The 11938-nt window shown below is 50.5% G+C and overlaps 1 protein-coding gene across 1 annotated transcript; it reads left to right on the top strand.

The window, feature by feature from the left end:
* Nucleotides 1-3478: 3478 nt before the first annotated feature.
* On the top strand, nt 3479-11068 carry LOC149304670 (amino acid transporter heavy chain SLC3A2-like). The gene is made up of 8 exons (XM_089478809.1): nt 3479-4274; nt 4515-4667; nt 5179-5264; nt 5588-5665; nt 5813-5877; nt 7081-7258; nt 7560-7688; nt 8784-11068. The coding sequence occupies exons 1-8, from the start codon at nt 3947-3949 to the stop codon at nt 9132-9134; spliced, it is 1368 nt and encodes a 455-aa protein (XP_089334935.1). The 5' UTR covers nt 3479-3946; the 3' UTR covers nt 9135-11068.
* Nucleotides 11069-11938: the final 870 nt, after the last annotated feature.

Raw genomic sequence — 11938 nt, 5'->3', positions numbered from 1 at the left:
TGCCCAGAAGACCTCACGAGAGCATTGCCAGAAGTTGGAATCGACTCAAAGGCACATAAGGGCAGAGATCACCCTCACAAGGTCCAGAGCAATGGGCCGGCTACTTTTTTCCAGCCCCCTTCAGCCTTCCTCAAATATGTGGACACTGCTGAGAGTTGGGAGGAGTTAAGTGGGAAGATGGGGGTGGGAAGTAGATCTACGAATGCTTTCTGCTTGCTTTGCTGACTCAATATTGTCACAAGTCTGCTAATGGTTCACAAAGACCTGGGAATGCCCCCTCCCCCCCTGACTTACGTCTCAGTGCAAAAGGTTGGGGATGGGGAGGGTCCATCCAGCATCCTTCCTACCAACTCACTGGACACCTTCTTGTCTCCCTCATCAACCCAAGCCTTTGCTTTCTCTTCTCCTTGGACCTTTGGCAGGTACCAGACCGATCAGAAGGCAAGGCAAGGTAAGAACCTAAGGGGAGAAGGACAGGGTTGCGACATGAATTGGGCGCTTTGCAACACAAGACTTGAGATTTTTTGCAGACCTCACATCCCTCCTGTAAGGTAGGCCATTTTAGCGGCCTCTAAAAATGTTGGAAGGCTGAGTCAACCTTGGAGCCCAGCCTGGGATCAAACTCACAACCTTGTGGCTGCAGCAGTGCCTCTCCTTCCTTGGCCTCTCATTCTTGTGCAAGGAATACACACTTGCTCCTTACACAGAGCTTGGAAACCCAACAGACGGCTATCCAGCACCAGGCTGAGGAATTACCAGGGCCCCCTTCTCACCCAGAAGGCCCCAGTTGGGGTTGGACCGGGTGGCCCTTGAGGGTCTCTTCTAGTGTGATGGTTCTGCATGGCGCCTCCTTGCAGGGCAGAAGAGGGCTGGGCTGGGTGGCCCTTGGGGGCCCCTTTCAACTCTATGAGTCTATGCGTTCCTGCATGGCAGAATGGAACCGGGTGATCCTTGGGGGGTCCCTTCCAACTCCATGACGGCGGGATGGAAAGCCCTAGAGAAGCGGATTGCATGTGAGGATGTCCATTCAAATTCCTTTATAGGCAGCCTTTCCCAGCCCCCCTTTCTGCCCACTCTCCCAGCCGCCTTCCCTTTGAAGGGCTCTCTTCCAGCTCTGTGCATTCCTGCAGGGCAGAATGGAGAGGGATAGCCCTTGGGATCCTATGGAGTCCTGGATGGCAGAAGGGGGCTAGACTGGATGGCCCTTGGGGTCCCTTCCTGCTCCATGAGTCCATGGATTCCTGGATGGCAGAATGGCTTTTGGGGTCTCTCCCAATTCTAGGGTCTATGTATTCCTGCCTGGCAGAATGGAGCTGGGTGGCCCTTGGGGATGGCCCTTCCATCTCTATGATTCTAGACAGTGTCTTCCTGGATGGCAGAAGGGGCTTGGATTGGAAGAGGAGGTTAAGAGGGGATAGGATAGCCCTGCTTAAATACTTGGAGGGATGCCATATTGAGGAGGGAGCAAGCTTGTTTCCTGATGCTCCAGAGAAGAGGACCCAATGGAGCAATTAATGCAAGCTCCAGGAAAAGAGATTCCAGCTCAACACGAGCAGGAAGTTCCCGAGATAGTGGCTGTTTGATAGTGGAAGACATGGAGTGGGGTCTCCTTCTTTGGAGGCTGCCTTTAAGCAGAGGCTGGATGGCCATCTGCCAATGGGGATGCTTTGACTGAGAGTTCCTGCATGGCAGAAGAAGAAGAAGGGGCTTGGACTGGATCAGGGCCCTTCTGGGGGTCTCTAGGCCTTCCTGCCTGGAAGACTGGCCCTGGGGGGGGCCTGGGGGGTCCCCTGTGGGCGGAGCGGGGGCCCCTCCCTCCCTCCCCCCATTGTTGACGTCACAAGGGGTTCCCCAGGGAGGCCGCCTGGCGCCGGGAGCCCCTGCGGAGTGGGCGGAGTCCGCCGGGAGGAGGCGTGGCCATGCTGGCGAGGGGCGGGGAGGCTCGCAGGATCCCTTTGGCGTTGCCCCCCCTGCAGCAGCCCCCGGCCCCGCCCCCTCCTCCGCGGGCCCCGCCCCTTCCCCCGTTGCTCCGCCCCCCGCCCTCTCCGCCGGCGCTGCCTCCGCCTCCCTCGCGGCGCCCTCCTCCGCCTCCGCAGCCGCTGCTCCCTCCGCTGCGCCGCTCCTCTTCGGGCGAGAGGTCCTCCTGTCCGCGGGGGGCGCTGTGGGAGCTGGGCCCGCGCCTCTCGGCCGAGGCCCAGCGGCAGAGGGCCCTGCTCCAGACGCGGCAGTTCGTGGAGGCGGCCGCCCGCGGGCACCGCTTCTACCGGGAGAGCCTCCGGCCGGCCCTCGAGGCCCAGCGCCGCTTCGACCGGCAGCTCCAGCTCCAGCGCCAGGCGGGCTACGCCGAGCTCCTCCGCCTGCTCCTCCGGCAAGAGAAGGGAGAGAGCCCCTCGGCCCAGGAGCTCCTGGCCCCCATCCAGGCCCTGGCCAGGACCCTGCCTCCCCCGAAGGCCGGCCCCGCCAGGGCCCCCTGAAGCAGCAGCAGGAGGAGGAGGAGAAGGGCCCGAGGCCCTCTGCACGCGCCCCGAGGAACCCTCGCCCTCTCTCTACGGGACTCTATGGAGCACTGCATTCTGAACCTCTACTTAAGACAAGAAGAATCTCCCTCTAGATAGAAGAAGAAGAAGGCAAAAGGCCCTCTGCACATGCCCCGAGGGCCTCTCACTCTCTCTACGGGACTCTATGGAGCACTGCATTCTGAACCTCTACTTAAGACAAGAAGAAGGGAAGAATCTCTATCGATCTATAAAAGAAGAAGAGAAAAGGTCCTCTGCACATGCCCCGAGGGCCCCTCAGTCTCTATAAGACTCTATGAAACAGGACACTCCAAAGCTCTGCCTAAAACAAGAAGAAGGGAAGCATCTTTATCTATAAAAGTAGTAGAGAAAAGGCCCTCTGCACATGCCCCAAGCCCCCCTTGCTCTGTATTAGACTGGTCTCAGCCCACGCCAAGATTGCAGTTCAAACCTCTATACTGTATAGGAAAAGAAGAAGGCTATGTTTATGTATATCTATATAAAAGAAGATGGGGAAAGATGCTCTGCAGGTGCCCCAAGGCCCCCTCTCCCCCTTTAGAAGACCCTTTGCTCACTCATTGCATTTCAAAGCTGTCTCTATGGAACAAGAGAAGAAGGGAAAGGACTCTTTGTCAGCTCCCAAAGTTGCATTTCCAAATCTGTCTATATGTATAAAGGAAAGAAGAACAGAAAAGACACTGCAACAGTTCCCAAAACTGCATTTGGAATCTCTGTATATAGATTAAATATAGACTAAAATATTAAGCTGCTGCTGTTGTCGTTGTTGTTGTTGTTATTATTGTGTGCCTTCATGTTGTTTCCCAATAAGGGAACCACTAAAGCGACCCTACATTGCGGAGAGAGACTGAAATCTCTCTCGCTGTCCATACAGAGTTCCTGCATGGCAGAATGGGGTTGCACTGCAAGGCCCTTGGGCTCTCTTCCAACTCTATGATTCTATGATTCTAATGTTAAGTTGTTGTGTGCCTTCATGTCCAGCTTCGGGTGACTCTAAAGCAACCCTATATTGTTTGAAAATCTCCCTGGGAGGATTTCAGTTTGGGATGAAGATGGCATGGCCCTGCTGGAAGTTGGTCTCCATGCTGGAGGACCTACAGATTCCTAGGGGAAACACTTCTTTACGCATGTGTAGGCGCAACTCTATGGTGGATGTTGACCATAGAGCCATGCTGGAGGACCTAGAGATTCCTAGAGAAAACACTTTCCTAGGCATGTGTAGGCCCTCCAGTGCGATTCTATGCTCTCCTTCTGGTGGATGTTGACCATAGAGTTGTGCTGGAGGCCCTAGAAATTCTTAGATTTGTGTTTTCCCCACTTCCCTGTGGGTCCTGTGCCCCAAATGTGCCCACTCTAGTTCTCCCTTTGCTGTCTCCATTCCCCGCTGCAGCTTGGCGCCCACAGACCGAGGGATGGGCAAAGTCAAAGACACGGTCATCCTCTCCCAGATGTCTGGGGAGCATCTCCCATTGCTGGGCCAAGCGGCACCCATTGCCACCTACCTGAGCCAGGATGAAGTGGTACAGCAGGCTGGCGCTGCCCGCTGGGTGTGCCTTCGCAGAGCCACGTTTGGCCTCCTGGGGGCGCTCTTTGCCTGCCTGCTCATCATGGCTGTCCTGCTTCTGCTGACCATGCCACGGCCGAGGCCACCTCTCGCCTGGTGGCAAAAGGCCTCCTTCTACCACTTGCCGGCCGCCTCCTTCCCAGACTCCAATGGGGATGGCCATGGAGACCTTGGAGGTAAGGAGAGGGAAGGATGTCTTTCTTCATCCCTCCAATCCTAAATGTCAGCAGGAGCAATTTTTAGCCATTTGCTTCCCATTGTGAGAACGGATTGTGTAGGATGGAGCCATCGCAGTTAGTGGTGTTGAACTACATTATTTCTGCAGTGCAGATGGCCCCTTAAGTCTGTGAAAGTTCATGCTACCAAGGTCTTTCTCTCAAAGGTGCTACAGGAGTCCTTTCCCTATTCTTTCCCAGGTGTGAGGCATCAGCTTGACCATCTCTTAGAGCTCTCCATCCAGGCTCTTGTCTTGGGCTCCATCCTTGAAGGCTACAACCTGAGCCATATCCTGCCTGCCCACGGCTCTCTGGGTCACTTGCAGGCTCTTGTGAACGATGCACACAAGAGAGGTAAGGGATGTGTATCTTTCCACAGTGACTCCATGGAACAGCACACACAAGGGACATCATGGCGTTAGTGGGTTGTGTTGGGCTAGCACTACAGGAGACAAGTTCAAATTGATGTTCAGCTTTGGAAACCCACTGGGGTCTCACAGGTCTAGACCCAAAGGAAGGCAAGGATAAATCTCATCAGAAGAAATTGACCCTTGGAGAAAGTCATCAATTTGGAGATATCAATTGGAGAAGTGCTTTGATGGTTGGGTGCCAGGAGATCAGAGTTCAAATCCTTGCTCAGCCCTTGAAACCCACTGGGTGACTTTGGGCAAGCCCCACTCTTTCCGACTTAGGGAAAGTCAAGAGCAAACCTCCACTGGACATGTCTTGCCAAGAAAAATCCTAGGATAAGGTCGCTATATTGCAGACAGCATGGTGTAGTGGTTTGAGTGTCAGGTATGCCAAGCTCACATCATGCCCTCCTCCTGCCTTTCTCTCATCCAAACCCCCAACTCTTATCACCCAGAGATCCAAATACTCCTTGAACTCCCCGTCGGTGAGGAAGGGATGGAAGAAGCTGCTGAGGGGAACCAAACAAAGCAACTCCTCAAGGTATTGTTAGTATTGTTATCATTACAGAGCTGCCCGGTTCTAATTCCCACAACTTGCAGTGCACCAGGCTGTCTGGGAGCAAACCCAAAAGGGACAGCAAGCATCTGCCTAAAATGGTCATAAAGAGGATCCCAATGTCACAATGACAAAAAGGGGCACCGCTTGGAATATATTACATTACTTGATGATATCTCACCGATTCTTAGGTTCTTGGACAGAATCGGAGTCACTGAAGGTCCAAAATGTCATACCGTAATACTGGGTAGACTGTGAAACCACGAGATGATGTCCCTCTCGCCCCAAATGTCTCTCCTTTTTTGCAGAGAGCAATGCAGTTCTGGGACACCCAAGGTGTGCATGGATTCATGGTGAAGAAGGCGCCTCTCTGGCGCATGGAGATGGTAAGGAGATGGCACTCTGCATATTCCACTGCCAAAAAGCTCTTGCTATCAGGAATATCTTCCTATGTTGAGGTGGAATCTTACGCCAGATTAGTTAACCCAGAATTTGTGAGCCTCATCTTATTGCATCCGGACTCTGATTTGCAGGTTCTGGATGTCTGGAGTGAGTTGGACAATGAGGTTGTGGCAGCTCCGTCTCGGGGAGAGGAGAGGTAAGTGGAGGATAACCTTGCAAAGTAAGTGCATGGCTATAGGCAGGGGCATCACTTGGGGAGTGTGGGGAATGCAGGCCACACTGGGCGACACCTCAGAAAGAGTTGTCATCCGGTACACTGGTGGGAAGGGCCTGTCTTCTGGGTTTGGTGGCTTTTTTGGCTTGGTGGGAAAGCAAATCTCCTCCCTTCCTGCCCAGCCAGTGCTTTGCCAGACCTGGAAAGGTTGCATGGTGGCAGCATCAGCCCACTTGAACCAGTGGCTACTGGTAGAAAGGGGTTGTCTTCCAGGTTTGGTGGCTCTTTTGGGTGGTAAAGAGAGTCACTTCCTTCTCCTGCCTGGCCAGCAGCAGTTTAAGAGGAGGAGATTTCAAAAATGATCCTCACCAGGTGTCAAATATACTAGGTATGCCACTGGCCACAGGAGGACAAAATGAGGGCAAGGACTCCATAGGAAATTTCCTTTCAGTGCCCCAGACTTCTAGCACTGGAGTTGAGCATTTAGAAATGCACTTTAGGCATCCCAAAAGGGACAGGCGAAGAGACTCAGGGAATGCAAACACAGCAAATAGGTGAGTCCTACCTGTGGCTCTCTGCAAGTCTTTGGAGACTAAAGAAAAATTTCATTGGCAGGGGACCAAAATCTCCTTGATCCTTACTACACTCCTCGGGTGAAGGGAAGGAAGCTTTGGGAATATTCAGTTTCCCAGATTCCTCCTCGTTTATGTTTTCTCCAAGTTCCATTTGAGAAGTAGGGCTTCACCCCTCCTGGCGGCAGTGTTGAACAACGCAAGCAAATCCAGGGCACTGAAGCGCTGTGCGGTCAAGTAGGCTGTGACCTAATAGCAACCCTTCTTGTAACATCCGGGACACAGATGCCAGGACCGTGTGCCTTCATTTCTTTCCCTCTATATGCTATTTTACCATCTTTTCCTAATGAAGAAGCCTATAAGGATTCAAAGGCTAGTGGGGTGCGTTTGGCATCTCTTGGTTGCCCCAATAATGGTATCACAGCAGGCAAGATTTGCAATTGTGTTGTTCCTGTGAGATCTCCGCAAACCCTGGTCATTTGCTGCCCTGGTCTTGCAAACGCAGGACAACTGTAGCTTCCTTGATTGAATCAATCTATCCGTAATTTTCCACTCATTGTCTTTAATTATAACAAGTCTGAAAGTTGAAATTCATCTGAACCTCTCCTTCCAGGGTCTTGATGGTCTGGGATGAGAGTGAGACCTGCAACATCTCTCGCAGGGTGCCAAGCGGCAGCATCATTCTCACCTGCTACCTCCTTAAAGATGGGGCAAACCTAACTGCCCAGGCCATGGCCCAACAGGTGGAGAGGGTCTTAGGCTACCCAGGGGCACCTTGGCCCAGCTGGACGGTGAGGAATGCAGTTGTCATTTGCAGCTATGAATTGCTTAAACTCCTAAATTACAGAACGGCCTCGGAGGAGATCTGTCATATTAACACTCTTGATGCTTTTAAAAAGGCTATCAAGACAGTTCTCTTCTGGCAGGCCTTCCCAGACTGACCTCCTGATACACTGATGTGGACTGCCCTTTCACTGCCATGATGATTGTCACTTCCTTCCTTTGAAATATAACCTGCAGTATCTGGTATTTGTTGCCAGTCTCCTATCCAAGGATCTGATGTCTGTGTCCTTTTGGCTCTCCCTCTTGAAGGTTCCTCGGGGGTTACTGGAGGCCCCTGATTTGGAGGAGATGTTAGGGGTGCTGCTGCTCACCTTGCCAGGAGCCCCGTTCTTGCCAGGCGGGAAGAGATCCCCAATTCAGACAGAGAGAGACCCGACGGTGAGAAGATAAAACCGCCCCATTTTTAGGGATGAATTATTTCCCCCATTTGCCTTCCCAGGGCAGGATGAGTTATTAGCTGAACTGTAGTTTTGCAAAATGTAAATGAAAAGGTGGGGAAGGAAGAAAGATTTCTCCACACTTCATGGGAAGAATTTGCACTTTGCAAAATCTCTGGGGGTCAGCCTCTGCTGCTGTTGCTGTTCTCTGAGGCTGAGAGCAGGACTTAGCCAAGGTCACCCAAGGGGTTTTCACAACCAAGCGAGGATTCAAACCCTGGTCTCCAGAATCCTAGTCCAATGCTCAAACCACTATGGCACTTTGGCTTTTGTGGGACACTATGCCCACCAAGTCCCATCCTCACTTTCGCAGTGCACAACCTCAGGGGAAGGCCATGGCACACCTCCTCTGAACAAACCATGGCAAGAAAACCCCACAATAGTTTTGCCTTAGGGTCGCCATAAGTTGGGAACAACTTGAAGGCACACAACAACAATAACAACTATGCTCACTGTTTTGTCCCAAGAGCGATGCTACGGACTTTGGGTGTAGTAAGGCCTCTGGCTCTCAGGAACACAGCCAGAACAAAAGACTTGTCCACAAATGTCTTAAGTTTCCAAAAGCTTTACTGGTTATAACACAAAAAACACAAAACTGATTTCTTCTTTTTCCTACTATAGTCCTTTCTAAATACCTTGCTCTCTTCTTGATGTACTCTATCTTTCTTTGAGGACTATCTTTTTTCCTTTGTGGACTTATCTTTTTGTCAAAGGAAAATACTCTCTCCAGGTCTGACTTGGCTGAAATCTTACTACACACTGTAACTAACTAGAGGGAGATAGCAGAAGACCCTGGGATTTCCCACAATCCTTGTCTTTCTTAAAGCTATAGATCTGTATTTCCTCTCTTAAATTAATACATAGAAAACCTAATATAATGTCAACTAAATATATGTCTCAAGAGCATCAAAGATGCTCTGGAGGCATGACACTCACCCTAGATTTAGGCTGCAGTGTGAAAATTAGTGTGGAGCAAAAGTATTTCCTGCAAATGTATTTCCTGCTATGAGTTTTTCTCTTTGTGTGTATCTTGCAGAAAGGCAGTACCAATGGGCACCCCCTGGCAGGACTGTACCACTCTCTTCTGGCCTTGCATGCAAACACGTACCCCTTACAAGGAATCGATTTTGCTCCTCTGCCCCTCGTTGACCCCTCCAAGGACGTCTTTGCTTTTCTCCGGCTGGGTTCATGCGCCAGCGTCCTAGTGGTCCTGAACCTGGGATCGCAGCCCTTCCAACTCAGCCTGAAGCAACTGGGTATCCCTGGCCCTGCCAAGGTCCTCTTCAGCACCCGCCCAGTGCCCCAGAGAGAGGTCGACGCAGAAGGGGTACGGTTGACACCCCACCAAGCCATCCTCCTCAAAGTGCCAAGAGGACATGGACCATGATTTGGCTTCCTCAGATTCCAGCCTTGTGGAAGGAACCCATTTGGCAGCCCTTGAGATGCCAAAGAAACCTTCGTTGGCTATACTTTTGCTCACTTTTTAACCAATGCCAGAGCTACTCCTCTCCTCTTGGTTGTCGTAGACTCAGCCTGCATCCACGCTGCATAGTTAATCCATTTTGACACCACTTTTTAAACTACAGTGGCTCAATGCTATGGAATTCTGGGAACTGTCATTTCTTGCAGCCCCAGCGCTTTCCCACAGAGAAGGCTAAATGTCTCACAAAGCTAGTTTCTAGAATTCCATAGCACTGAGCCAGGGCAGTTAAAGTGGTGTCAAACTGGATTATTTCTGCAATGCAGATGCAGCCCTAGTCATACTTCCGGCATGAAACGAACTGAATGATTTGCCAGGTTAACTGGGGAGTGAGGAACCAAAGCCTTTTATTGGAGTTTTTGCAGCCTTGGAAGGATGATGCCTCCAACCCTTTGTTGTTTGTTGTTGTGTGCCTTCAAGTTGTTCCTGACTTATGATGGCCCTAATGCGAATCTATTGCGGGATTTTCTTGGCAGGATTTGTTCAGGGGAGGTTTGCCATTGCCTTCCCCTGAGGCTGAGAGTGTGTGACTTGCCCAAGGGTCACTCAATGGATTTACATGGCTGGGCAGGGATTTGAACTCTGGTCTCTGGTCTCCAGAGTTGTAGTCCAATGCTCAAACCATTATACCATGTTACCCATCCTCATCTGTATTTTTTGCCATCTGGACCACATTCTCATGTTGCTTGGCCACATGTGTCCCATTTTGTTTTGGTACGAATGGAAAGTGTACTTTCTTTTTCACTTGCTCCAAACAGGTAGAGCTAACATTATCACAGAAGTGATTCATCCGCCCCAGATGCCAGCTCCCTGGGCTGGCAAAGCCTTCCCTCCCACAACTCAAACAGAGGAAGGCGGCTTGATTATTATTATTGCTATTATTATTATTATTAAAGATTAGTCTCATTTTCTTCCCATGTTCAGCACCCCAGGCTTCGCAACTTGCATTTCTCAAAGGCCAGGTGGAGAACAGTTGCACCTTCTCTTTGGAAGGAGGCCCATAAATCCAGAAATGTTGAAAGAAACACTTCATTAAAAATTGTTTGCACTCTCCCACATTTAATAAATAAAAACCAAGTCGCATGCGGCCAAAAGACATCAGGGTCCAAAACACACTGCAGAAACAATCCAGTCTGAGACTGCTTTAAGTCCCATGGCTCAATGAAAGGGATTTCTGGGAATTGTAGTTTTGCAAGCCTTCTCTGGTGCCACACTAAACTACAGTTCCCAGAATCCCCTAGCATTGAGCCAGGGCAGTTAAAGGGGTTTCAAAATGGATTATTTCTGCAGTTTGATAAAAAGGTCGAAATGTAATAATAAGGAAGAATGCACAAGGGCTAGGCATGGCTGCAGTTTGCTTTTGCCTAAGGATGCATCCGCAGTGCTTTGACTGTCACGGCTCAGTGCTATGGAATGCTGGGATTTATAGTTTTGTGAGATATTTAGACTTCACTTCTTGACGCTGTTTGGCCACACATGTCCTGGTTTTTGTCTGTGAAATATTGCAGGGTATGTACAGCGTTGTCCAGTGTTGGACTTTGACTCTGGAGAGACCTGGGTTCGAATTCGTACTCAGCTATGGAAGCTCTCTGGGTCACTTTGGGCAAGGCACACACTCTCAGCCCTGAAACAACTTGAAGGCACTGAACAAGGCCTTTCGCAGGGCTTCAGTACCCTAAAGGCACTGGATTCGGATCTATATGACTAATGCAGTTACTTTTTCCTCCTTTTGTGTTTTTACTTTCCTGCTTTTGTTATACTGGAAGCAACATTATTGTACTGTATGTAACTGAGACTTTGTCTGAATGTAAATAAACTTCAGATTAAGAACAAATACTGTACCCTCAAGGCACCAAATCCTGTCTGACCTGGAAGCCAAGCAGGCTCAGGCCTAGTGAGTCCTTGGATGGGAGACCGCCAAGGAAGCCCAGGCGCTGGAGGCAGGAACTGGACAAAAACACCTCTGGGGATTTCTTGCCTAAGAAAATCCTGCCAAATTCATGGCATTGATATAAATTGACAGGTAACTTGAAGACAGACAGACACAGGCTTTTCAGAGTCTTCCCAATCTTCCTTTTCCCAACCCTGGATCTCCCATCCTTGCCCATTCCGATTTAATGAACATCTAAGTGTCCCCTGTCATCTTTCCCCTCCAGCTCCATTTTTTAAAACAGTAGGTTCTCAAAGGAGGTTGCACTGCCCCCAGTTCGGCTCCATCCGCACTGCAGAAATAATCCACTTTGACACCACTTCTTTGCCTGCCATGGCTCAGTGCTGTTGGGATCCTGGGAATTGTGAGACATTCAGCCTTCTCTCTCAGAGCCTGATGCTTCTTTAATTGCTATGGCTCAGTACTATGGAATCCTGGGATCTGTAGTTTTGTGAGATATTTAGCTTTCCCTGCCAGAGAGCACTGGTGCCACAACAAACTACAAATCCCAGGATTCCACAGCATGGAGCCATAGCAGTTAAAGTGGTGTCAAACTGAATTATTTCCACAGTGCAAGAGGCAGCCAGTAAGCTCTGTATCTCTCTATATCCCTTCTTATCCTTCATTGGCTAAAATTGGGGGGGGGGCACACTGTCTGGGGAGCCAGCTGAGTGTTGGACTAGGCCTCTGAGATAAGGGTTCGAATCCTGGCTCAGCCTTGGAAAGCCAGTGGATGACACCTTGGTCTAGTTACACTCTCTTGGCCTCAGAGGATGGCCAT

The sequence above is a fragment of the Sceloporus occidentalis genome, unplaced genomic scaffold (assembly GCF_023333645.1).
Source record: "Sceloporus occidentalis isolate IW3139 unplaced genomic scaffold, rSceOcc1.0.p SCAF_13, whole genome shotgun sequence".
NCBI classification, from domain to species: Eukaryota; Metazoa; Chordata; class Lepidosauria; order Squamata; family Phrynosomatidae; genus Sceloporus; species Sceloporus occidentalis.
This window is presented reverse-complemented; position numbering and strand designations above follow the sequence as displayed.